The sequence below is a fragment of the Pectinophora gossypiella genome, chromosome 20, assembly GCF_024362695.1.
Source record: "Pectinophora gossypiella chromosome 20, ilPecGoss1.1, whole genome shotgun sequence".
NCBI classification, from domain to species: domain Eukaryota; kingdom Metazoa; phylum Arthropoda; class Insecta; order Lepidoptera; family Gelechiidae; genus Pectinophora; species Pectinophora gossypiella.
Window position 1 is genome coordinate 4951223 of NC_065423.1, and position 25984 is coordinate 4977206.

General features: G+C 37.0%; 4 protein-coding genes across 5 annotated transcripts in view; 1 reads left to right on the forward strand and 3 right to left on the reverse strand.

The window, feature by feature from the left end:
* Window positions 1-25984, forward strand: part of LOC126376112 (flotillin-2) — a 313335-nt gene that overhangs the window by 206001 nt on the left and 81350 nt on the right. The window lies entirely within an intron of this gene.
* On the reverse strand, window positions 1434-7965 carry LOC126376108 (glucose dehydrogenase [FAD, quinone]-like). The gene is made up of 4 exons (XM_050023272.1): window positions 7883-7965; window positions 6669-6841; window positions 6300-6436; window positions 1434-3282 (listed from the first exon to the last, which is right to left on the reverse strand). Exons 2-4 carry the CDS (start codon window positions 6838-6840, stop codon window positions 1774-1776), a joined length of 1818 nt encoding a protein of 605 aa, XP_049879229.1. The 5' UTR covers window position 6841; window positions 7883-7965; the 3' UTR covers window positions 1434-1773.
* On the reverse strand, window positions 8615-16368 carry LOC126376104 (glucose dehydrogenase [FAD, quinone]-like). The gene is made up of 4 exons (XM_050023267.1): window positions 16242-16368; window positions 13552-13731; window positions 11114-11244; window positions 8615-10298 (listed from the first exon to the last, which is right to left on the reverse strand). The coding sequence occupies exons 2-4, from the start codon at window positions 13712-13714 to the stop codon at window positions 8718-8720; spliced, it is 1875 nt and encodes a 624-aa protein (XP_049879224.1). The 5' UTR covers window positions 13715-13731; window positions 16242-16368; the 3' UTR covers window positions 8615-8717.
* On the reverse strand, window positions 20100-24485 carry LOC126376107 (glucose dehydrogenase [FAD, quinone]-like). Its single transcript, XM_050023271.1, has 4 exons — window positions 24394-24485; window positions 22313-22492; window positions 21822-21952; window positions 20100-21700 (listed from the first exon to the last, which is right to left on the reverse strand). Exons 2-4 carry the CDS (start codon window positions 22473-22475, stop codon window positions 20120-20122), a joined length of 1875 nt encoding a protein of 624 aa, XP_049879228.1. The 5' UTR covers window positions 22476-22492; window positions 24394-24485; the 3' UTR covers window positions 20100-20119.

A 25984-nucleotide genomic window follows, 5' to 3' on the forward strand; every position in this document is an offset into this window, starting at 1 on the left:
AAGGAAAACATTGCGAGGAAACCCACATTCCCGAGAAATGCATTTTCGGAGGTATGTGACCTAACCTGTATTAGGCTGGTTTTCCCTTCGCGGGTTGTCGCTTCTGTAAAAAACAGGAGCTGTCAAATCTTCAGATTAGTTAAGCGGACCCTGTGAAAAACGGGATAATGCTAGGGGGATGAACTAATTTTACAAGATGGGTAGGTATGTTTATAGTGCATATTACTTAGGTGTTAGACTGCATGCTTTTATAGATACTACGGACGACATTTTAAGTAAAACTCAAGTGCCGAAATTTGCCCTTTAATTTCAAGGTCCTAATCTGAGGAAGTCCTCAGAGAGACCCCCATTGCATTTATTGTGCGTTGAAAATGCGTGTCATTGTTTTGTAAAGGTATTTTCGTGCACGTACGAAAGCGGTTACGCCAGAAGGTGTCGTCAACGCATCTTCAAGGACCCTTGTCTAGTGATGTAACGCTATCACCTATTTAGACTTGGTATAGCATGGCCAGTTAGCTATGGATAGCAAAGGTTAGTCTCTGACCTCAGCCCTAGTAAGTGGGACAGGTCGCAGGTGATTTTGAATCTGTCAGATTAAAGCGTGCAAGTTCCATACATACATAAACTCACGCCTATTTCCCACCGGGGTAACCAGAGACTATGGAATTCCATTTGCTGCAATCCTGACACACTTCTCTTGCTTCCTCCACATACGTTAATCGTTTCATACGCGCACGCTGGTTTTGAGTAGATAGTACTAACACTTTTCTAGGACATCTCAAAGAATGATTTTGCCACATTAACAAAAAATGGAAAATATAACACAAAAAATCAGTCTAAAACTTGCTTTTCCTAAATATCTATCTAGCATGGAAATTGTCGTGTTTTTTTAAACAATTTTGTTAATAATACATAGTTTGAAACTCGAAAAAGATAAATATTCTTTTTGTACTGGCCTTCATTTCCGGTTCTACGAAAGTTGTCGCAATTGTTGCGAGTTTTCGTGGTTATTTATTCAGTTTTAAAAACAAATTTATGGTTACGTCTGCAAACTTTAACCTCCGGTCATTTAGTAATTGTTGAGCTGTGACCAGGACACAATAACATTCTTCTGATGTCATAGCACAAACATAACATAATTTTACGACTACCCAGTAAGTGAATACCCAGAGAATGCTATCCAAGCCTTTGTCTTAGATTTTATTTGACTACTTGAAGAAATTCTTGAAATCACAGGATTTAATTATTATCGTTAATGAGTTCAGTCGCGTTTATTAAATTGCAAAGTTTTTTGCGTAAAAATTATGTCGTATTAAAAAAATAAATTTTATATTTGTGCAGCTGAGCTGTAAGTTTTGCAACAAGTGGAAAATTATTAAATTATCCTTAAGCATTCATAAATGTAGGTTAAAAGGGTGAAGGTAATGATGCAATTCATAATTATTGCACTTTAATAAATAACAATTATAAGTAATTTTGTATGTAGGTTGCTAGCACAAAAAATAAACTTAAATAATTGTGCTACTTATACTTACATTGAAGATTATGGAGTTGAAGTTGTGTGTGTGCAGACATAAAAGAAGGTAGATGAAGTAAATGAAGTGTGTGAGAACAGCCACAATATTGCACGTTTACAGAGTTAGTCTAGATAAACACATTTTTATGACAGTTTTATTCAACTTCTTAATAAACAACTAGTATTACTAAATTATAATAAGTAACCAAAAGTAACATTAGATAAATAAAACTAAAAGTAACACTGTAGATAAAAAATTACAATTCATCTTTATACCCGTAATGATTTTTAATAATTTGAGCTGCCTTCTCCGCTATCATCAGCGTCGGCCCCATGGTGTTACCACCAGGAATATCGGGCATAATACTGGCATCTACCACTCTCAGTTTCTTCACACCACGTACTAATAAGTCTGTGTCCACTACAGCAGTCTCGTCGTCATCAGGACCCATTTTAGTAGTCCCTACAGGGTGGAATATCGATGATGCCATATGTCTCGCATAACATTCCCAGTAATCATCAGAGTCTTCAACACAATTCTCTATATCCAGTTTCAGAAGTCCTATTCCAAGCGCTTTATAAACAGTCGTTCCCTCCAATTTCTTGATATATTCTATGGATTTCAACAATACTGTTAAGTCATCAGGATGTTGGAAGTAATTTGCTTTTATAATTGGTTTCGAAGCGGGATTAGTATCTGCTAACAAAACTTCACCCTTCGACTTGGGATGCAGTAAATTAGGATAGAGTGCCAACAAATCGCTTTTCATATTTTGTCTCTCAATTTCCTTTATGATCTCTTCTTTATATCCATATCCTTCAAGGAAAGGTCTCATCGCAAAATTGTCCTTCATCGTAAAATATGTATGCAGGAACTGTAAGTCAGGGTATTTCTGATTCTTTGTGTTAACAAATGCCATGAAATCTGTTACTCCAATGTTTGAAAGCGGACCGGTTCTAGTCAACATATACTGTAAGAAGTACGTCGTAATTGTTTCGGGAGTAAGAACTGTGTCTAATTTAGTTTTGAGATAAAGAGGCAAAAGAACATGGTCTTGCAAGTTTTGCCCAACGGGCAAGTCTACTAAACATTTAATTCCTTTTTCCTCCAAATGTTTCTTCGGGCCAATACCTGATAACATAAGCAGTTGAGGTGTGGCAATAGACCCAGCTGATAAAATCACCTCTTTATTGGCTTTAATTTCCATAACAACACCGCTTTTATGACGTATTTCAATGCCAGTAACAGTTTTTGTTGTGGGATCTATTGTCAGCTTTTGTGCCAGTGTGTTTTTCATAACGGATACATTTTCTATTCCTTTGAGATAAAATCTCGCTGTATTGAAACGCCGTCCTTCTTTAACAAGTAGTTTGTTTAATCTTATACCGAGGTGTCCTTCGTTACTTGACCTTTTATGCTGGGTCATATTGAGTTCCGTCCAGCTAGCTTCTAAAACTCCATGCCAAGGGTTTTCGGGATAACTGTATTTGGAAAATTCGAATTCATTTTCGATCTTGTCGAATAGAGGTGATACGTCTTTATAACTCCATCCTTCGTTGCCTGCCTTCTCCCAATTGTTGTAGTCTGTAGGATGTCCTCTTATATAAAGCATGGCGTTAATGGCACCGGAGCCTCCTATGCCCTTACCCTTACTCCACACGCATCGATTTTCTCTAAAACCTTTGCAGTTTTGGTCTGGTTCGGTCACATAATGCCAGTCATCATTGTTTTCTTTTGCTCCATTGATGAATGCTAAACCTGGTACCTGCAAGAAGATAATATTAAAAATTTTAATACGTGTAAGGAATTTCGATTATCACCAAAATATTAAGTATTTGTGATATCACAGCAACTATTGAGTGTGTGATGAAGTTAGATGAAACAAATAAGTGTAGACCGATCCGAGATGCTTACATAAATTCTGTACCGTCGGTGAAAAGTAATACAAGTCCAAAATTGAAGTTTTGAGAAAATCGAGTTTAAAGTTAAAAATATTCTAGCTCGTGACTTATAAGGAATAATGGAACAGAAGTTAGATGTGTCGATAGGTGATGATGGAAGGTTTCTTTTCTAATATTTAGTTATATTTAGAACCTAAACAGAAATGGTAGAGGATCAAAATAAATTACATGTATCAGTTGACACCAACTTTTATACTGTGTAAATTGATACAAGTCTACATATACCTTTTTACACACATAACTATACAAAAGTCATCGTTGATATATCATATTTCAATTAATAATTTTACAGTCTTATTGTACAAAAAACAAAATGTCTTGGAAGAAAGTTTATTTTATGAAGTTGTAGAAAGGCAAAATTCTATTTATTTTCTTTAAAAAGTAAAGAAACGTAACTTATATCAATTGACACAAACGATAAACTATAACGAATTTGTGTCAAGTGGTATAACTTGATTTATTTTTTCGGTTTTATTGTGTAAAATGATACATGTTTTTACGAATTTCTAGTAATAAATACATATAAAGATGGTACACGTATATATATACGTAGTGTAAGGTGGCGATAATAAAATATTTTGTTATGATTTGACTCTCAAAACTCATAAATAACCGGTCAAAACCACCACTGCTGCCCGCTACAAACACATTTTGTCCACCACACTACGCCCCTAATCAAAACCATTGTTGGTTCATCTTACAAATTCAATTATGATAATATTTCCACCCCTAACAAATAAAGGTAAGAGGAATCATATTAAGACTGGTCATTAGGAATGTTTCAGGCTAGCCTGGCAGCACGGCCTGGAGATAAAAGTGATGTACCTACGTACTTTTAAACCAAAATCACACAAACTGGTTAGTGTTACTTCATTCCTGCTGAAACTATTTAAAAGATTACAACTCATTTCCACAATCAAAATCCCCTAAAATATACATGTATCACGAAGAAAATGAGCAAAACTTGCACGGCGATCGAAGGGCGCATTTCCACAGAGGTTTTGATAATTCAATAAGTACTTCGAATTATCAAAATTCCCGGTCTAATGGTAGCCCGCAACATTGACAGAACTATAAACGGGGTCGAATCAATGTTGACGATAAGAATAGGTAGAGAAAATGAAGATCATTGATTCACCTTCAAACCTATAAGTTACACAGGGCTATCCTCAGGGTAGGTCTTATCACCTTTACCATGGTCTGTTATGGTTAAGCTAAATGAGTTCGTTTCAGCAAAACTTTAGACGTAAGCACACGTTCCGCGTATCCTCGCGTATGGACCACTATTGTGAAGTGGGCAAACTTCCCACTATATCATCATCATCCTCCTGCCTTTATCCCACTCTAGTTGGGGTCGGCACAACATGTATGGACAAATGTCCCATATCTAATGTTGCTTTAATGGGCTCAGTTTTCCGCATAAACGCAAGTGGTCCATTATGCGTGCTTTTGTTGACTATGTAAGCCAACCAGCTCCTTTGAGAAGCTCAAATACCTCCTGGGATTTCTACAAACTTTGTGACCTGGTTTAATTAAGGGGTTGTGCCCGTGGTGTTGCCAATTATTTATTCTAATCTAATTTATCCTACAAGATCCCACTGCTGGGCAAAGGACTCCCCTTCCTCTTTCCATTTTTCACGGTCCTGTGCGTAATTCTCTCTTATGTAATCAAAATACAGAAAAAACAATTTAACGGTGGTGCACAGAGTTCAGAGTAGTTATTCCCTTTATAAAGACGAGAAAGCTCGACCAATTATTTACACCATTCAACGTGTTTGAGAAACTGGTAATATTCTCTTGAGAAGATGTGGCAGATCCCGATGCTGCCGATGCCAAGCTGGATCCCAATGAACCTTAAATCCAAAAGTATGTACGATCATCTACAGCTGTGTAAGATCTAACCAGCGTGTATTAAATGGCTTGCATATTAATTGGAGCTATTATTTCACGTCTACAACCTCCTTAGCAATGAAAGCAGCGTTCAATCTGCCACCGGTTAACCTGCATGTAATCAAGAAAACTATGTAAAACAGCTATGCTTCGAGCTAAGGGAAGGAGACTAATGACAGTTATGACAAATCTCAAATACCTCTTGACTAACCCTGCCATGGTGATATCGACGCCATGATCAGGACTCACAACTTATTGAGGTACTATTATTAAGTACTACAAGGTGGTTATAACAGAAAGAGAAAAAACACGGTTTGGTCTGAAGTACTAACGTAACCTATACCCATTCGCAATGCGGATAAGATATGGTTTGCTGTGGCTCTAGACAAAATGGCTTCCCATAGACAGGTTTATGCGGAGGTCACCCTAAGATACACACTGGTGGCGCATAGAATCGAACTTGTATGTATCATTATACACGACATGTTATTGATATCCAAGATCGTATTTTCTGAAATATTTTGATATATATTAATTTATATTACTTTTCACGAAAAAATAAATGTGGTGTTTGATGTTACAACTAAAATTATATCATTAAACACGGACCGTGAGAATTCAAGCATGGCGTGTATTTTAATATATCTTGAGTTGCATTTACTTACACCAAAATATTTAATGAAAATCTTCATTTCACTTTGATGCAAGTTTAGATGAATTATTTTACACGTGTTATAACAGCATGAATCCTTCACAAACAGTACTTATATCACTGAACACAAAAATTATCTCCGTATTTATAATAGCTACAGTTACGAGAATTAGACAGAAAGAAAGAGAATTTTTTGAACATGAAGTGTGTGCTAATAACTCAAAAGTGATACAACTCGAGTTGTATTACTTTTCACCGACGGTACAGAATTAAGCTTACCTCACTATTTAGGCCGGGGTCGTCACCAGCCTCAACCAGAAGCACAGATTGCGAAGGATATTCATTTGCAAGTCGATTGGCTAATAGAGAACCAGCAGTGCCAGCACCCACTATTATGAAGTCGAAGGATACTGGTTCTGAAAATAAAGATGATACGAAATCAGCTGCTGCTTATTGACATTTAGGTACTTTCCCAAAATCAAATTGTTATATACACTTGTCAATATAATACTTCTACTTTATCTCAAATTAGTAGGTACCCGATACGGAATAAGGAACGTCCTTGATTCCTCCACCTACTTTACTATCTTCAAACGCTATCACTTGTCACTCAAGTTCAAGTAAACAATATTTTAAAGTTGTGATTACCTGCTCGTCTCCCGATGACCTCTAGGGCGCTGTCTCTAGGCCAGTGTGTGTTGTCGTAGAATGCGCAGTGTGCAGCAACCACTGCTGTTATTGCACTGGCAAACAGGTTGCCAGTCGCTCCACTAAACGGCAGTGGACATGCTGCTGTTAGATTCATCTGTAGAGCTTCCATCCTGTGGGAGAATTGTCCTTTTGAGAGGAATCATAGCGTGCGGAATGTTGGAATTATTACTATAACGTCCGGCGCACATGTACCGAATTATATAGGAATCAGTATATTTTCAAATTTTTATCGGTGTATTTTGGTTTATAGTTCTTCCTTCTGAAGAAACTCTTATAGTTATACCCTATAGTGAATTAATTCACGCAATGGTGGGTACATTAAGGTATGTTAAAAAAATATTTGCCTGTTGCTTTGCCAAAAGTAGTTGTTTTCTTACCTCCGGTATGAGATAAACTTTGACATTTTTTATCTTATTTGTCTTTCACCATGTGCGTTACTAAGTTGCTAGTAACTTAATGGTTTATTGGATTGAATACAATAGGTAATTATATTGATAGTATGATTAGTATGGCATGCATGATTAGAACATTAGAACCCATTACAACTCAAGAAACTAAAGAAACAGGAGTGAGCGATGATTTCTGAAGAGGATTATGGTGTAATAATAACGAAATGTTAATATCTTAATTTATATACCTACCTCAGGTCTTTAAATGATTATGCGACCAATTAGCCTAAATTCAGCACGGTTCTGCTTGCTTTCATGTATGCACTCATAACAAGGAATATGTCTGTATTATAAGTTCCCGTTTAATTAACGAAACCAATTTAGATATTAATATAACATAACTCAGAATGTATACGTCCGACTGAAGGGCACAGTTGGTGGAGGTGTTTTACGGGTAATATGACCAACGGTTTAACGAGTCCTCCGAAGCACGGAAACAGCGGACTTTTCGGACAACCACTACTACGAACGGACTCTGAGATGCTAATGTAATAAGAATAAACATAGCTGGTGATGTATATACTAGACACCTCTGATTTTTCCCTTCAGCAGGCGTGATGCTATATTATACTATTCTTAGTGTAAAGTAAGAATATAACCTGCAGTCATTTTTAATGATCATGTCTCAAGATAAATGATGCACCATATCTAAGGTCAAGTGGGTGGTAAACTGTGTGAGGTAAGAATAAATATTAGACTCACTTGAAGGGAACCAGTTCCTCTGGTTCAGGGACGACCTGCCAGCTCTGTTGCTCGCGGTGTTATGTCACGGGCGGCGCAAGCGCATTGTTATAATAAACACGGGAGATAATGTAACTTTGGTGTATCTCATGTCACCTTTTTGTAGCTAACTATATGTTTGGCAGTAGGTCTTTTGTTCATTTCTTATATTCGTCTTGTGTTTGTCATATAATTACTAACTATTTGTCTGTATCTGGACTGTTATATGTGTGTATTTGTCATGAAATTGTTTTGTGAATGCTTCATTCTTCTTTCGCGGAATTGAATTCACAACTTGTAACGTAGACACCTACTAAGTGAAGCAGCTGGTTGAATTTGACGCTGCATATAACAGAATACGAATGTTTCATAGATTTTACTTACTGTAAGAAGGGTTATGACTACTCGCCTAATTTTATGAGGCACAAACAGTAATATTTCTGGGCATTTCACGTCACATCTTTTCGTCGCAAAGAAAAAATAACACTTTCTCTTTTCTTTCTGTCTCCACTTTAAAATTACACTGTTTTCAGCTTTGTATACTACATAAATGTGTCCCATCGTCGACCGTTTCTTCATTCATCAGATAGAAATTATCGTCATACCAGTGTCATTTATCAACAAAAAAAAATTGTTATGTAATTAGAACTCGTACAATTCAAACCCAGTCTCTAGCTTTATATCGACAGCAGGCTGTTAATCAAATAACATATATAAAAATAAATTAGAAATGTTTATTTTGTACTTACATATAACATTATAAATATTTGTACTTAAACTCTAATAACTACTCTCGTCTTTCAAAAAACGCTTTCGATTAAAGTTCACTATGAACGTCTAACCAGGATCGTTTTATCATGTCTGCAGCTTTTTCTCCAATCATAATGGTTGGGGCATTAGTATTGCCTCTAACAATTTTAGGCATGATACTTGCATCCGCTATTCTTAATCTCTCCACTTTTCTGACTTTCAATTCACTATTTACTACTGCAGTATCATCGTCGTCTGGGCCCATTTTAGCAGTTGAAGCAGGATGGTACAACGAAAAGGTTACCTCCCTCGACCAGCAATCCAAAAACTCATCCGAGTTCTTGTCATACTTTTTACAAGACTCCATATCTAACCATTGTAGACGAAAACCTGCCTCCTTTAGTGTTGGTGATTCAGCTAGTTTTAACGCATGACTCTTTAATGCTTTTAACACAGTATCCATATCATCCGCGTCGTCAAAATAGTTGGCATGAATTAACGGCTTTTCAAATGGATCTTTACTTTTAAGTGAGATCCTTCCTGAAGATTTTGGACGAAGTAAAACTGCTGCTACTATTAAAAGAAAGTGATCTTCATTAATATTATTGATATTTCTTCTATATTCCTCACTACACTCGTGTACACCGTACATATCTACAAAATTAGAAACACTCGGTGGTAAAACTACGTAATGAAACTGTATATCTGGGCTCGTCGCTTGAGGGTCACTAGTGTTCATGAATGATATTATTCTGAACGGTGCTGTTGTACTTAATGGCCCTTCTCTCTGTAACATATATTGTGAAAACATACCGACAACACTTGGCAGCGAACTAAGACTCTTATCACCAGGAATTGTGTAGTACGTTGGAATATATAGATGATCCTTTAAATTTTCTCCAACGGGTAGGTCGGCTTTGACTTCTATAGTTAACTTTTCTAGATGTTCTCTTGGTCCAATTCCTGACAGCATTAACAGTTGTGGTGTGTTGATCGCACCTGCTGACACAACTACTTCTTTTACTGCGTTAACATTGATGTCTTTTCCATCTTTATGTACTACAACGCCGCTAACTATGTTGGAATTTGGTTTAAAGAGTAATTTGGTTACATGGGCATTTTTCAACACATGGAGATTTTTCCTATCTTTAACTGGACTTAGAAAAGCTCTGGAAGTACTGTGACGAATTCCATCTTTGGTAGTCGTTGAAGATTTACTCACACCCATCTGATCAGCTCCATTAATGTCTGGAATGAATTTCATGCCTGTTTCAATCGCAGCTTGGATGATAATTTTTTCCAAAGCGTCAACGTCATCTTTCATTTCGACGCTTAGGCAGCCTTCATTACTATGGTAGTTCTTTAGATCTCCAGTGAGGGGTTCGCTGAAATTTTCGCTTTTCTTAAAGTAAGGCAGTACATCGTCGTAGCTCCAGCCTTTATTGCCGTCTGCTGCCCACTCGTCGTAATCCAACTTATTTCCTCTGACGTAGAACATGGCATTAGTGCTGCTGCAGCCTCCGAGGACCTTCCCGCGAGGCCAGGCGCATTGCTTGCTAAAATAGCCCCTGCAGTACCTGTCATCTTGTTCTGGCTTGTAACCCCAATCTATTTCAGATCCGATATTGCTGAAGAAGAGTTGTGGTATCTGAAATGTAAAATTATTCAATTATCGCTCTTGTATTGAAGACAGAATCTAAAATAGTTTGTTGTTTATTTTCCGTAGACTTATTTTTCAAAAATCTATTTTCATGGCATTTATCCACTACATGCATGCATTAATTGATTTGTCATTGGTTTACAAAAGCAATTAAATGTTATTGTTAAGACACAAGTGACTGATTAATTCCTTTAACTGCACTTAATTATATGTTTTTGCTTATAATGATAGGTAGTAGAACCGGGTTGATAGATTTATCCGGATTCATTGTTAAGAAGTGTTCATCCATCATTAAAATAACGTACAATCTTAGAATTTCTTACGTTTCCTACAGGAAAATCGTTGTGAATCGTCGTTGTTGTGTTCTGATCGTTGAGATGAGGTATATTATTTTATAAAACTACTTCCACTACTAACTACGAATTAAACCCTGTTTCACTTGGATACAATTCTTGCTCTCTTAGAGAAATGCAATAACATAGGACAGTCTTTCTTTTCGGAGTTCTTAATTCTGTAATTATGGTTAAATTATGTAATTAAAATCTATCTATTTGCCTAGCGTTAACCTGTTTTTCACAAGATTTCCGCTTACCTAACCTGAAGATTTGACAGGTCCAGTTTCTACAGAAGCGACTGCCTATTGACCTTCCAACCCGAAGGGAAAACCAGCCCAATACAGGTTAAGTCAAATTATGAATAAATTAAATATATTATTAATAACTTATATTATTAGTTAATACAGGTTAAATTATGTAATTAAAGTAGGTATTGTATCAAAATTATGAATCTTGTGTTGTTCTTACCTCCGTACCCAAGGTCGGGTTGCCGCCAGCCTCTATAAGAAGCACCTTCCAGTCGGGCACCTCGCTCAGTCTGTTGGCCACTACTGACCCGGCGGACCCCGCTCCCACCACTATGAAGTCGTAGTTTGGATCTGAAAATCGCAATATACATTTGAGTGTTTCTATTTTGGTACAACAGGATCCAGGGTCACGCAGGGTTTCGTACCGCGCCGCGCGCGACGCCAATTATGTCGAGAGTTTCAACCAATAGACGCAGCAAATACTATCTACGTGGATAGACGTCGTACGGCTATTGGTCAAAGCGGCGCTGTTGCCGTGCTGGAAAGGCATAAAAAACAGAATGCGTTCAGCTGCTTCTTCTCACGGGCATATCGTGAAAATCGATTAAAGGACTGTGTTTCTAACATGAGGGATTACGCAACCTATCTCATCATATCCATATTAGGACTTCGTATCGGGCGAGGTAAGGCGTGAGTTTATGAATATTTTAATTGACTTAACGGTTGAACGTAGCGCTTTCTTCGTTTGTGGACTATGATGGCTAGTACCAATACCTATCTATTTATTTAGTCACACGAAAAACAAATTAAACTCAAAAATATCTTTATTCAATAGGCTTCAATCAACAAGGTGATTGGTAACACTTTGAATCGCAATTCTATTTTACACATATTTTCTTTTTTAATGTCTCATCCGCCTAATACTACCGCAGCTTCTCAATCTGTATAGACAAAATAGCTGGAAGAAAAACCTCAGCAGAGGTGCAGAGCCCGTAGATAAAATGCCTCTAACTAACTAAGGGTAGATAAATTTATCTACCTTTAAGTGATATTTTTCTTATCTCGCAGTTAATATGATCTGTTGTGCACCTTTCATAGTCATTTGACACGTTTATACAGACATGCGGTCGTAAAGATTATAATGATCTCGTGGGTTTGTTTGCGGTTATAATATTAGATTATTACGGAATTATTGCTTTAATTAATGTAAACTGATTAGTCGTTGACCAAGACTTGTTTCGGGTCAAAAGTGTACTGACTCATACGACTTAAACAGCTTCATATTAATTATAATGATTGTCTCAGGATTTCAGAACTATCGCGTGGAGCCGGAGATGGGTCAAAAAGGGCTCGTCGTGTAAATAGAGCATGACGTGCGTAATGCGGGAACTTATCTGCGCACTGCCGTGCGTCTAAACGCAAGCGCAGATATAAGATCTATACGTCACTAATTATAAATAGAAATAGTTGTGTCTGATAAAGTAGATATCTGAACTAAACAACTTATGTAAGTCAGTAAATAGAAAGGTTAAAACGACATTGTACATGATGTTAAGCCGTTGGTCCCGGTTGCTACTTACTGATGTAAGTAAGTAGTCGTTACATGAGCCATGTCAGGGGCCTTTGGCGGCTCAATAATAAGCCTGACACCAGGGTTGATGAGGTTGGTAATTCACCTCACAACCCACACGATAGTATAAGGAGAAGATAGGAATGGAATGAAATGAGAAGAAGAAAAGATGCTTAACTTGCAATTTTGATTTCAAGAAACTGTAGGTGAAAGGTTTTCGTGTCAAAGTGTTTTGTCTCTTATGGATGGCGAATCAAGTGTGCAGTCAAAAGATGGACGGACGAACTTTATATAACATAAGGTGACGACTATATCCCAATTGGGTTAGTTAGTCACGAAGTGAAAGAGAAATACAAAGAAGGCAGACCCCACCATAAGATGGGAATAATACCAAGGAGAGAGAGATGTACATCCATTGCAAGATGAACTAAGTACCGACACCTCACCGAGCTTTATGTTAGACTTTATATACAAGCACATCAAAAAGTTTTGCAAGTTAAGAATACGTTTAACCACGCAAAGTTATGAAAGAAGAGATGGTAGACCTTGGACTAGAAAATATAGATAACCCAGATTTAATGGTAATTATTAATATCCTATCTGTACAAGTTTATCTTCTGTGACATTAACGGTATCGATCCGAGCTGTGGTACCTACATTTGTGAAGTTGGTACATCAAAATGATTAAAGAATTCAAACTTTTCCAAATAAAACCTTTAGTAAAACGTTTAGAAAATGTAAATAACATCATCATCCCCCTAGAATTATCCCGTTTTTCACAGGGTCCGCTTACCTAAGCTGACGATTTGTCAGGTCCGGTTTTTTACAGAAGCGACTGCCTGTCTGACTTTCCAACCCGCGAAGGGAAAACCAGCCCAATACAGGAGGTCATAATATACCTCTGAAAATGCATTTCTCGGGAATGTGGGTTTTCTCACGATGTTTTCCTTCACCGCTGCGCACCGGCGCACGTGATAATCATTTATGATCCAAACAAATTTAAATAACCTATATTTAGTAATACTCAGCATAAGTCGAGACGTAAACACCCACGATGGTACTCTGTGGGCCATGTTAGGACAGTTTACCCTGTAAGACGTTCTGCAGAGCATCAGCTGGCCAGAGATGGTCGCCGACCAACGCACACTGCGCTGCCATGAAGGCTTGCAGCGTGTTGGCGAACACCGGCAGCGCGTGCTGGTAGCTGCCGGCGATGGCGCCCGTCAGACCCGCGTCGCACGCCCACGTCATCTTGACCAATCACAAACCTGAAATTGAATGAAGAACACCTTTAAAACAACGCGGTCAATAACCTCACAGTAAGGTTGCTTGTTGGGGTTTAAAATTGGGAATAACATAAATGTTGAAGGCATTCCTTGTAATTTCTCTAAGTATGTTCAAGCCGTCAGAAGATTTATGCAACGGCACGAAAATCTAGCGGTCATCAGTTAATGACCCAGCAAGAATGAATTGTAGCGGTATGAGTACGTGCAATAACGTGTTTTGAATTGAATTGAAGTACGCTATGTATTTATACAATACAAAGAAATAATTACAAAAAGACTCTTAACTCTTCAAAAAAAAAAACTCCTTATTTATTTTTGTATACAACATAATGAATGGCGGTTACTCCACCGACAAGAGCGCAGCTCTTAAATAGAGAGAGAGACAACATAAAATACAAAAATAACTACATTATATTGTAAAGACGATGTCCCCATCGGGAATCGAACCCGGACCTCCAGATCGTGAGCCTAACGCTAACCACTACACCACGGAGGCTGTTTAATGTTGATAATGTTGTAATTTGTGGAGGAATTAAAGAACTTATTTAGTTTATCGTCCGCGTTTAACCACAATCTCTACTAACGATACGGCCAAAGGTAAAACAAGCTTACCTTAAGGTGGTTACTGACTGGTGTTACGAGGCGTAATGTAATGTGTTAACATTACATTACAGTCAATGTGTAACCACAGCGAGCGTTCGTGCTGTCAGTACAGGGAAATAAGGCGCTCGTAGCGAGCATCAACACTGATTTTAAGGCGATTCTCAAGCACACTCGGCATCCACACTTGTGGATGCGTGTTCTTTCGTTGCTTGTAAGTATCTCCGTTTGTATAGAGAAAACGTACAGTCTAACACACAGAAAATGCATCCGCATGAACGCGCGTTGATGCATTTTCTGTGTGTTAGACCGTACATGTTTTCTATACAAACGGAGATACTTCCAAGCAACGGAAGAACACTCATCCACGCCCTACGCTGCATCATGCGGGGCAGTGTGAGAATCGCCTAAGCACATGACATAACATATCATGCTCGCTGTGAAAGGTACAATACACCTCGTAACACCGGTCAGTACCCACCTTTATAAATGACTATTCACTCCAGCCTTAACATACTTACATAAACTCACGCATTTAATCCCTAATGCGGTGAGCAGGGCCACAAATACTCATAAGACAGCTAGCAGCCACTTTTGTTATAATTTTCTGCGATGGATTTGATAGATCGTACAAGTTGCAAAATGGTCCTGTCGGCTTCCACGATAAGAGGCTTATAGCGTATATTATGTTTTTTTTTTCCTACAGAACTAGGAGCGAATATAATAGAACAGAAGCAACTGCAGCCTTAAGTTTAACACCGTAAGGCCCAAATTTTCAGACACGACATTTGACCGACATTTGACTTTAAGGAACTTTTTGTTATGAACCACTCTACAGACAATTTAAATGAATACCCATGTCTATCTTATGATAATTATGATATATCACGTAATGGCTGTTCTACGGTTTTTATAAAAATACTTGTTTCTTATTTAATTATGCTAAGTCTAAACTTAAGCTAAAAAAAATTGCTGGTAACGTCCTTGACAATATTTTTGTTTTGCTTGTAGTTCGCACGATACAGCCACAAGACGTTAAGGATATTTGGCCCGGTTATTTTTTACAGAAATGACTATTAAGTTCTTTAACTATAGGGTCGGATTTCCAGATACAATAGTTAAACATTTCTTTGTTAAAAAGGCCACATAAGAGCAATTAATCTGAAAAACAATATTGAAATTTGACATTTGCGCATGTAAAAGTAAGTGAGTAATGTCCACTTCAAATATTAAGCAATTTGAAATGCTCCTGTTGGGAGTGACCACGCTGCTTCCAAGGGATACAAAGTAAATTAACCTTGTTTAAAAAAAAATTGTAAGAAGATAAACCAAGTGAAATGAAAATAATATTTGAGTACATTATCAGCTATTTCAAACGTGTGAATTATGACATGCATGTGTGTATTATGTACCTATGTGAGATGATGTGTATGCGAGGGTGTGTGTCTACTATATACATTCCGAAGTCCACCAACAAAATCTTCTTCAAATAAAACCTACAAAATCACGCCAAAAAGGCGGCAAGTCTTCCTTCAGAGTTTAGAATACATCTTGCAACTGCAAGTGTAGTTCTTTGTATTATAATTTAAGATGGTTTAAATAAATCTATAAAAGTTCGGGTTTATATCTTGAATCCCTGAATGAATTTTAATGTATTATGAGACATGTTGTTATGATCTTAATTTCTCCAAGAATAATACAAAGTATCTACAATTTTAACCAGAAGAAGCCGGTTCCAGTGTCTAGTCTAATAAGTAACACAAATAGAAAATCAATCTCACTTTTACACAAAATATTTCGGAGAAATCTTCGATCGGGAGTAATATTATATAGCTGCAAATAAAATTAACGATGTAAATAATTATAAAAGTACTTAATGCTAGTTTTCTTACCTATCTCCGGTTGTCAAAAACTGGTGCTAAACTTAAAAATAAACTTAAATAAAAAAACGACTTGACAAGAAGTGAGCGGCGCGGGCGTTCACCAGCTGATGTGACTGACAACTGGCAAATATTTATTAAAATATGGTGCTTAAGGCGATATTACACAGATTTATTTAAGATTTATTTATATATTTCTTACTTACTTACTTTAGATAATAAATTTTATTCAATAATGTAAGTATGTATAAGTCTAACAGAAAGCTCGGTGAGGCGTGGGAACTTAGTTCATCTTGTGATGGGTGTACCTCTAACCCGAATTGTGATTGTGTTGTATATTAACATAACATAACAAATACTTTATTGCACAAATAGGAAAAAAAAACAAAAATGAGTACAATAGGTGGCCTTATTGCTAAGTAGCAATATATTGTTTATTGTATATTGTGTGTGTCGGGAGTTAATTTATACTTCGAATTTAAGAACTCTGCCGGTACGTTACAGAATAGAAGTTGACAGCCAAAAAATCTAGCTTCACTAATAAAACGAATAAAAATATGGCTAGGTGGAGATTAAAGAGCATATCTTGTATTAAAGCACATAATACCCGGTTCTTACCGCTTCGGATATCCCTAATTTTAAACGCGGTAAGAACCCGGTATTATGTGATAATAACCGCGTAAACCGCAAACAATGTACTTATATCTTGTATATATATTATAAATATTTTTTGTGTAACTATCCAAAAAAAGTCACAAGTCGGGTCGAGTCGACTGATCGAGCGGTCAGTAACCGCAGTATTATCTACCTCGCTGTTTAAATACATGTAATATATATATACATATATACATATAATATGAGTTAAGTTGCTTATTATATGATAATTTTTGTGTACTATTTCATCATCATCTCCCTAGCTTTATCCCGTTTTTCACAGTGTCCGCTTAGCTAACCTGAAGATTTGACAGGTCCGGTTTTTTTTTTTACAGAAGCGAATGCCTGTCTGACCTTCAAACTCGCAAAGGGAAAACCAGCCCAATACAGGTTAGGTCACATGCCTCCGAAAATGCATTTCTCGGGAATGTGGAAACCCAAACCGCACCATGATTTTCTTGTTTTGTGTATACTATTTAGTATATTATTTATTTTTGTAGTATTTATAAATGTATATTGTGCATGTATTTATTGGTGAGTTGTACTTAGTGCGCACCGGAAAACTTTTAATTTTTACACATTTCCTCGCCTCGTGGTTGTCTGGACGAAATCGCTTTAAGCGATAAGGCCGCCATTTGTCATGTACCTAGTTAAGTGTCTTTTGTATTTTTTTTCTTTTGATTTGGTGCAATAAAGTATATTTGTGTTTGTAATATCATCAATCTTATTTTTGTACTGGATGAGAGCCCTTAGCTCTCCCCATTTGTACTTGTTTTGTACTTGTTTGTATTTGTACTGGCGTAAAAAACCCATCAACAATCACATTGCATTAATGATAAATTTATTTCATAAAAATTGTTCCAAAGTGTTAAACCAAGTACAACATGATTGATTTTAAATAAATGTGATACATAACTAAACATAACGAACAAAAATGTAGATAAAACAGTGAAACAATGTGACGCACAGATAATTGTGTATAAATATTGACAATTACATTTCTGTATAAAATAAATACCTATTAAGTAATGCTTATATAATAACATAACACAGCATCACGCCTGTATCCCCGAAGAGGTAGGCAGAGGTGTGGTATAATTACGTACATACATACATAAACTCACGCCGGGGTAAGCAGAGACTAGAAATCCATTTGCTTCGATCCTGACATACTTCTCTTGCTTCCTCCACATTCATCAATCGTTTCATACACGCACGCCGGTTCAGAGTAGATCGTACTGAACCTTATCTAAGGATATCTCCAATTTGGTCAATGTACGTCCTTTATTTGATTTATACTTTATTAGTCGGGTGGTGGCCCCCTTCGGTTGATTGACGGTAGGCCTGTGCCCAGCAGTGGGACGTGTATAGGCTGTTTACATTAGTCGGGTGGACTTCTTCTATCGTGTGGGTTGAGAGGCGAATTACCAACCTCATCAACCCTGGTGTCAGGGTTATTATTGAGCCACCAAAGGCCCCAGACATGTCTCATGTAACGACTACTTACTTACATCAGTAAGTAGTAACCGGGACCAACGGCTTAACGTGCCTTCCGAAGCACGGATCATTTTAGTTTATGGACAATCAGGTGGGCCTGTAATGGATAACCAAAGTGATTTTGTCATATGTCCCCACCGGGATCCGAACCCGGGACCTCCGGATTGTGAGCTCAACGCTCAACTACTGGACCACGGAGGCCGTTAAGTCTGGTGGTAACAGAGTCGTATAAACAGGTTAGGACCTTTACGATCACGCGTGCAACGACTTACTGCCAACGCACATTCTCCAACCATTTGATAGCTCCTAATAAGAAATGCATGGCAATTTATAAACCGTGTTGTTTTGCCTTCATCTTTTCGTGGCAATGTAAAATGCGTAATTACCACAAATTACCACAAAATTTACTCTTGGGTAAATACCGCAATCCTATTCCGACTAGATAGTAACACGTTCCCTCAAAAAATAACTTGCAGCCCTACTTTGTATTGCTGTCCTGAGGGGAGGTCTAAAAAGGCCACATAAAGCAAATCAAGGCCACATTGAAGCAATTCATCTAAAATGCAAAAGTATTGCTATTTGACATTTGCGCATATAAAAGTAAGTGCGCAATGTCAACAAGTGTCAAATTGCAATATTGCTTTTTATATGAATTGCTTCAATGTGGCCTCTATAAACCACTGAGATGCATTTAATGAACCATAATGGCTGATAGATTACCAGCCTATTTCATCATCATCAGCCGTACGACGCCCACTGCTGGGCATAGGCCTCCCCCAAGGATCTCCACGACGATCGGTCCCGCGCCAGCCTATTTATACACACATATTATAGATAGCTAATTGTGTGGAAGAGGACATAATTATGCTTACCTCTATAAAAAGTGAAGTATTAGGTGAAACCTATACCATACATAGGTATGCCACAATTGCAATCAAAATAATTAGAAACTTTATCAGTGTTGTAAATAGGTCCCTATCAGATAAATTGTAAGTAGGTTCTACAAATATAGGATTAAATAATAAACAGAAATGTACCATCACAAAGATAGACACACTTGTCGAAGTGTACTTATTAGACGTAATGAAAGCTTATGTAATACTTTCATTTAATTTAAACTAGGTAGGTAGGTGGTGGGTACTCTTGTACCCAAATGTGACCGCAATGTCCTTTTAAAATGATCTACCTATTTGCGCTGATAACCTGTCACCATACAGTTCATCATAATATCTATTTTGGAAGGAATACCAAATAGTGGCAGCGGGTTATCTTACCCTGGTAGGGATACGGATGGGACTGTGGTACCTACTGTAGGAAAAAAAAATACGGTCGAATTGAGAACCTCCTTTTTGGAAGTCGGTAAAAAAAGGGGAAACAGGGGCGACCCCGACACTCATCTGGATTGTGAAGTACACAGAATACTCGCATTTACTCAACAGACAATTTTAGGACAGATGTGTTATCGAGCTATAAATACAAGCATCGCTTTTCTATTGTCTTAGATAATTCCATAGAATTTCATACCGTTTTCCTGAAGCTGTTTATAAAGTCATACTGATGACTAAGTAATCAGAAGTCTAAATGAAGAAAAATAAAGACCGAGATTTAGGTGTGTTTTCTTTTTATTTCTAATCAATAAATTATAAAAAATAAAAAAGTTTTGGTTATGTTTTTGTACATCACACAAACTTATTTGTCCGTATTTCTTCTATTCTTTAAATAGATGTAATACCGTCCTTTCACAGCTCAGTGTGTTTAATTGACCAGAATTTCTTGATCATGTCAGCACCTTTTTCTCCAATCATAATGGTCGGAGCGTTAGTATTTCCTCTGACGACCGTTGGCATGATACTAGCATCTATAACTCGTAAATTATCTACCTTCCGGACCCTCAGTTCACTGTCTACAACAGCTGCCTCGTCATTTTCCGGTCCCATCTTAGCAGTTGACGTCGGATGGTATAAAGACACCGTTGTCTCTCTCGACCAACACCTCAAAAACTCATCGGTGTTCTTGTCATACTGCTTACAACCTTCCAATTCCAGCCACTGCAGTTTAAAACCAGCCTTTTTAAACGCCTCTGTTTCACCCAATTTCAAACCATGTTGTCTCAATGATCTCACTATAATTTTCATATCTTCATCATCATCGAAATAGTTTGCATAAATTAAAGGCTTTTCGAATGGACTTTTATTCTTTAGCAAAATCTTTCCTTTTGACAATGGTTTGAGGAGAATCGCCGCTGCTATCATAACATAGTTATCTTCGTTTATTTCGTGGAATTTCTTCTGGAATTCATCACTCAATCCGTGTAAATCGAATATGTCAAGGAAGTCAACGGTATTTGGACGCATAAAGAAGTAATGGAACTGTATATCTGATTTGGAAGATTTAGGGTCAGTGGTGTTTATGAATGTCGAAATTCTGTGAGGTGCAGTGCTCGCCAGCGGACCGTCCCGATTCAACATATATTTTGCAAACATGTCAATCACAGTCGGCAACGAAGTAAGATTCTTGTCTCCAGGCAACGAGTAGAACACAGGAACGTATTGATGATCTTGTAAATTTTCTCCAACAGGTAAATCAGCTTTTACGTGGATGTTTAATTTTTCTAGATGTTTCTTTGGTCCAATCCCTGACAGCATCAGAAGCTGTGGTGTGTTGATCGCTCCGGCTGATACGATTACTTCTTTCATTGCGTTTATGACGATATCTCTTCCGTCCTTGTGTACTATTACTCCGCTGACTATATTCGAATTTGGTTTGAACAACAATTTTGTCACTTGCGCATGTTTAAGGACATGGAAATTCTTCCTGTCTTTTATGGGGCTCAAAAATGCTCTAGCGGTACTGTGCCGGGTACCATCTTTAGTAGTTGAAGGTATTTTAGACACACCCATTTGATCCCCGCCATTAATGTCAGGATTATACTTCACTCCTGTTTGCATAGCTGCCTTGAGAAGGATGTTTTCAAACTCGTGGGCATCATCTTGACACTCAACGCTTAGGTAACCTCCTTGGTTATGATACTTTTTCAAGTCTCCTGTAAGAGGTTCACTGAAGTTTTCGCTTTTCTTAAAGTAAGGAAGTACTTCATCGTATGTCCAGCCTTTGTTGCCTTCGGCGGCCCATTCATCATAGTCTGCTCTGTTTCCTCTGACGTAGTACATGAAGTTCATGCTGCTACAGCCTCCGAGGACCTTTGCTCGAGGCCACGCGCAACTCTTGGTGGTGTAAGCTCGGCAGTATCTGTCATCGGGAACGTTCTTATATCCCCAGTCTACAGGAGAACCGATGTTGTTTAGGTAGATTTGAGGTATCTGAAAATGTTGAAAGAATTACGAATATTATACACTTGTTACTTAAAACACGAATTAACACGATCCCTAAGTTGATTTCTTCAATTCAAAGCCAAATGTGACAATTATCTTGAGTATTTACCTCAGTATTAATAGTAGGGTTGCCGCCAGCTTCGATAAGTAGCACCTTCCAGTCGGGCACCTCGCTCAGTCTATTGGCCACTACTGACCCCGCGGACCCTGCTCCCACCACTATGAAGTCGTAGTTTGGATCTAGAAAATAAGTATAAGTAATGTGTCATTTTGTTATTACAGCTTTGTTAACCTTATAACCAGACTACAGAAACACAAGAAGTAAAAGTACTGTAGCACTCTTTTACATACATACATAAACAGCCTATATACGTAAACGGCGTTCCTAGATTGGAGACTTGTCGCCATGGCCGAATACGGCTGGATGGATATATATATATATATATATATAAACGTCCCACTGCTGGGCACAGGCCTCCCCTCAATCAACCGGAAGGGGTATGGAGCATACTCCACCAAGCTGCTCCAATACTCACCCACACTCTTTAGCACTCTTTTATCCTTCGTCACTCGAAGTGCGAGAAATTATGTGGTACAGACCTTGTAGAACACTGTTGACAGCATCAGCTGGCCAGAGATGGTCGCCAACCAGCGCACACTGCGCCGCCATGAAGGCTTGCAGCGTGTTGGCGAACACTGGCAGCGCGTGCTGGTAGCTGCCGGCGATGGTGCTCGTTAGGCCTGCGTCGCACGCCCACGTCATCTTAAAGTGGCTTTGAACTAAAGATACAAAAATATTCTTTGGATAAATACATTAAAAACCTGCGTTTTGTTAGAGATCTTCACATACCTACTATTGAAGATATTTTCGTGATATTTTCTACAATAATTTATATTAGGTAGGTTTTATGACCTTTTTATTCAGTTTCAACGTGACATTATTTTGCAAATTTTGTAAATAGGTAAGTATATACGTTATTTGTCTTGTTTTCTAAAATCAGAATCATCTCATTGAGTTGCCTAGTGTCTGCTTACTAGCAATTATAAGTATCATATTATCGTGTTGTTGTGACAAATTCGGATACGTTTTTTAGCAGGCGCTTAGAAGCGACGACGTTAATTATACGAGTAAGTTGTTCGTAAGACTAAATCTAACCAGACGATGCAGCGAATTATAACATTTAGATTCTTCTATCGTGTGGGTTGTGAGGTGGAGTACCAACCTCATCAACCCTGGTGTCAGGGTTACTATTGAGCCGCTAAAGGCCCCTGACATCTCTCATGTAACGACTACTTACTTACATCAGTAATAGTAACCGGGACCAACGGCTAAACGTAAATATTGTTTTTTAAATGAATTGCTTATAAGAGGCCTTTTTGACCCCTTGTTTAATAAATCCTGCGAACGTTGCATTTTCATGAAGAAGAAGAAGAAAGTTAATACTCTTGCGATTGGTATGCAATGCAGAAAAGGGGATTTGTAAAAGCAGTTGGAGAAGAAGGAAGCGCTATTAGAAGACTGGTAGCCGTTACAATAATTAATCTCTTATAATATTATTATAACTGTAAAAAACTGCTTAATTAAAGATTCGATCAAGTTGTCCACCAGTGTATAAAACTTGAGGCAATTATCAATGTCAATCAATGACTCGGTCAACAAAATAAATGTTTATAATATCAAATCAAATCAAATATACTTTATTGCACAGAACTACATTTAAACAATCAGACATAACACATGAATACAGAACAATTTGGGCGGCCTTATTGCTTTATTGTTCTTAATGTCAGAAATGTTATATTTGATGTAATTATCGAAGTTTACATCAACTACGTAATCGCCAAAGGTCTGTTCTAAAACAACTAAGTATACTAATTCGCGAAAGAAATTCACATTTTTTTCTTAATATTCTATTGTTAATGGACATATATAAATTATTTTGATCTATATAAATGAATTTTGATCTATATAAATGAATATAAATGTTAAAGTACTCCTAAAGATAATTAGTTTAATCTAAAGGTAGTAAGTAGGTAGGTCCAAGTCGTTACTTTATATATTTAATTTGAATTATTGTTGATTAACCCAAAATAACATTTAAAAAAAGTTAAGTGAAAGTCAAGGATGATAATGTTATTAATAAAATATATTATTAATAGATATTTATATATTTTATACTTAACATTTAGGTAAGCTTGTTTGGCAATGAATATCTTATTTTTTTAAACTTTCATCGATTTCTTTCATAATTTCGGTATACAGGGTGGCCTAGAAGTTCACGTTCAAAATGAAAAATTAGATAGCAACACCCATTATGCAACATTATTTATTATTTTCATTAGCTACTAGAAACACCCCCATGTATGTTCAGCGATTATAGTTTAAGAGATATGACCCATTTTGTACCTTTTTCTAGATTTTCTACCTTACTTCAGAAAATAAAAAAGAGTTATTGGAATTCAAGGTGAGAATTCGACCAAAATTGTTACAGTTGTTAAAACTTCGCCGAAGCATAATAAACACATGAGATTGTCATGGACCCTGAAAGTATTTCTAAAAAGTGCTCCATTTAATAGGCTTTTAGAAACATCCAAACAAAGTACCCCTAATAAGGACATAAAACTAAGTAATTAGCCCTCAAAGATTGCAAGAAAGTTGATAACGATGACGTGGTTCTTACCTCTAAACAGCAGGAAAAAGTTACAAAGTGCTAGTATTTAGTATTGTATGGAGTATGCGAAGCCAACCGTGGTTGGCGCTTACTGCACTACGTTTGAGAGGTGGCGACATAAATATTGAAGTGACGGGACGTGGCACTACGACCCATTGATAGCTAGATATTTACACTTTGCAAAGCCTCACTACAATTACATAATACAACACACATAACACGGTTTTTCTGCGATAAAAAATATATTTTAAAATTGGAACAGACAAAAAGTCTTAACGTGACTTACGGTCGTAATCTCCACGGAGCTTTGCAAATACAAATGGGGGATTAAAAAGGCTACATTGCAGCAATCGTCCTAAAAAGCAATATTGCTATTTGACATTTGTTTACATTGCGCACTTACATTTATATGCGCAAATGTCAAATCGTAGCTTTTTTAACTGCCTTTTAGACTACTTGAAACTGCACTTGGTAGTGAAGACAGATATATATCTAAATAATACATAAAGAGATCGATTTATATTACTTAATTGCTTCCGCCTTCCATCTCTCTTTTATAATTTAAGTTCAAGCTCAATCCGTTTTTTTTCGAATTGGCGATTTTTCCAGATTAACCTATGTAATCTATCCGTTGGCGATAGATTATTTTAGCGAATCTTGAAAAGTCCCCTAAAGGTACACCTTAATGTACAAATAATAATGTATATTTTTTGTTTTCAGGTAAGTTCGTGACAGTGTAACAGAAAATTCGCTGTTGGTAAGTTTTTTGCAATTAGAATATCTATATATTGATTTCATTTTATTTATTTAATATTTCACTCCACCACATTCAGATGCGGTTCTGATTGCTGTTGGCTTTAGAAGAGCCGCTAGCGCCCTCTGTTACAAATAAGCAGGCTAGCGAATGGAAGGTTCTATCATAGTACGCCTATATTAGGCGAGTAATTTTCATTGTCGATCAGTCTCTTTCATCTAATGTTACCAGATAATCGACTGCATATCGATTATCGATTAATCCATTATTCGGCAATACTACTTTTATTAATCAAAATTAAAATTCCAGGCCATAACCCTTATTAAAAAAAAAAAAACAAAATTAAAAATGGCTCAATGAAATTGATTCCAGGCCTTATCCTCGTAAAAAAATTAAAAGCTCTTCGTTCATCATAATACATGTACTGAAAACTAGGCAGCATGGTCTTATGATCTTAGCCTGACCCTCAAATGGGCAAAAGGAAAAAAAAAATCATCATAATACACCGCGTTTTTGGAGTCCGCTTGTCTAAACTGTAAGACTAGATAGCTAAACAAAACACTTTAAAAATTATTTTATTACAATATTAAGACGGTGTTGTTTATTGAGTAATTATTATGTAATTAAAAGAAACACGTTGTTAATAATTTGATAAAAATACTATGTCGTGTCAAATTCATGTACGTAATGCATGTAATAACTGGTTAAAGTTTATCTTCTTAACCTTTTTTTAAAAATAATCTCGGAAAGTGTACAAGGTGAAATAGAAAACATGGCGAAAATTAAGGAGACGATTGTATCGGCATAAAATAATAAACTGTTTTAGTGATTATGTTTGAGTTATAT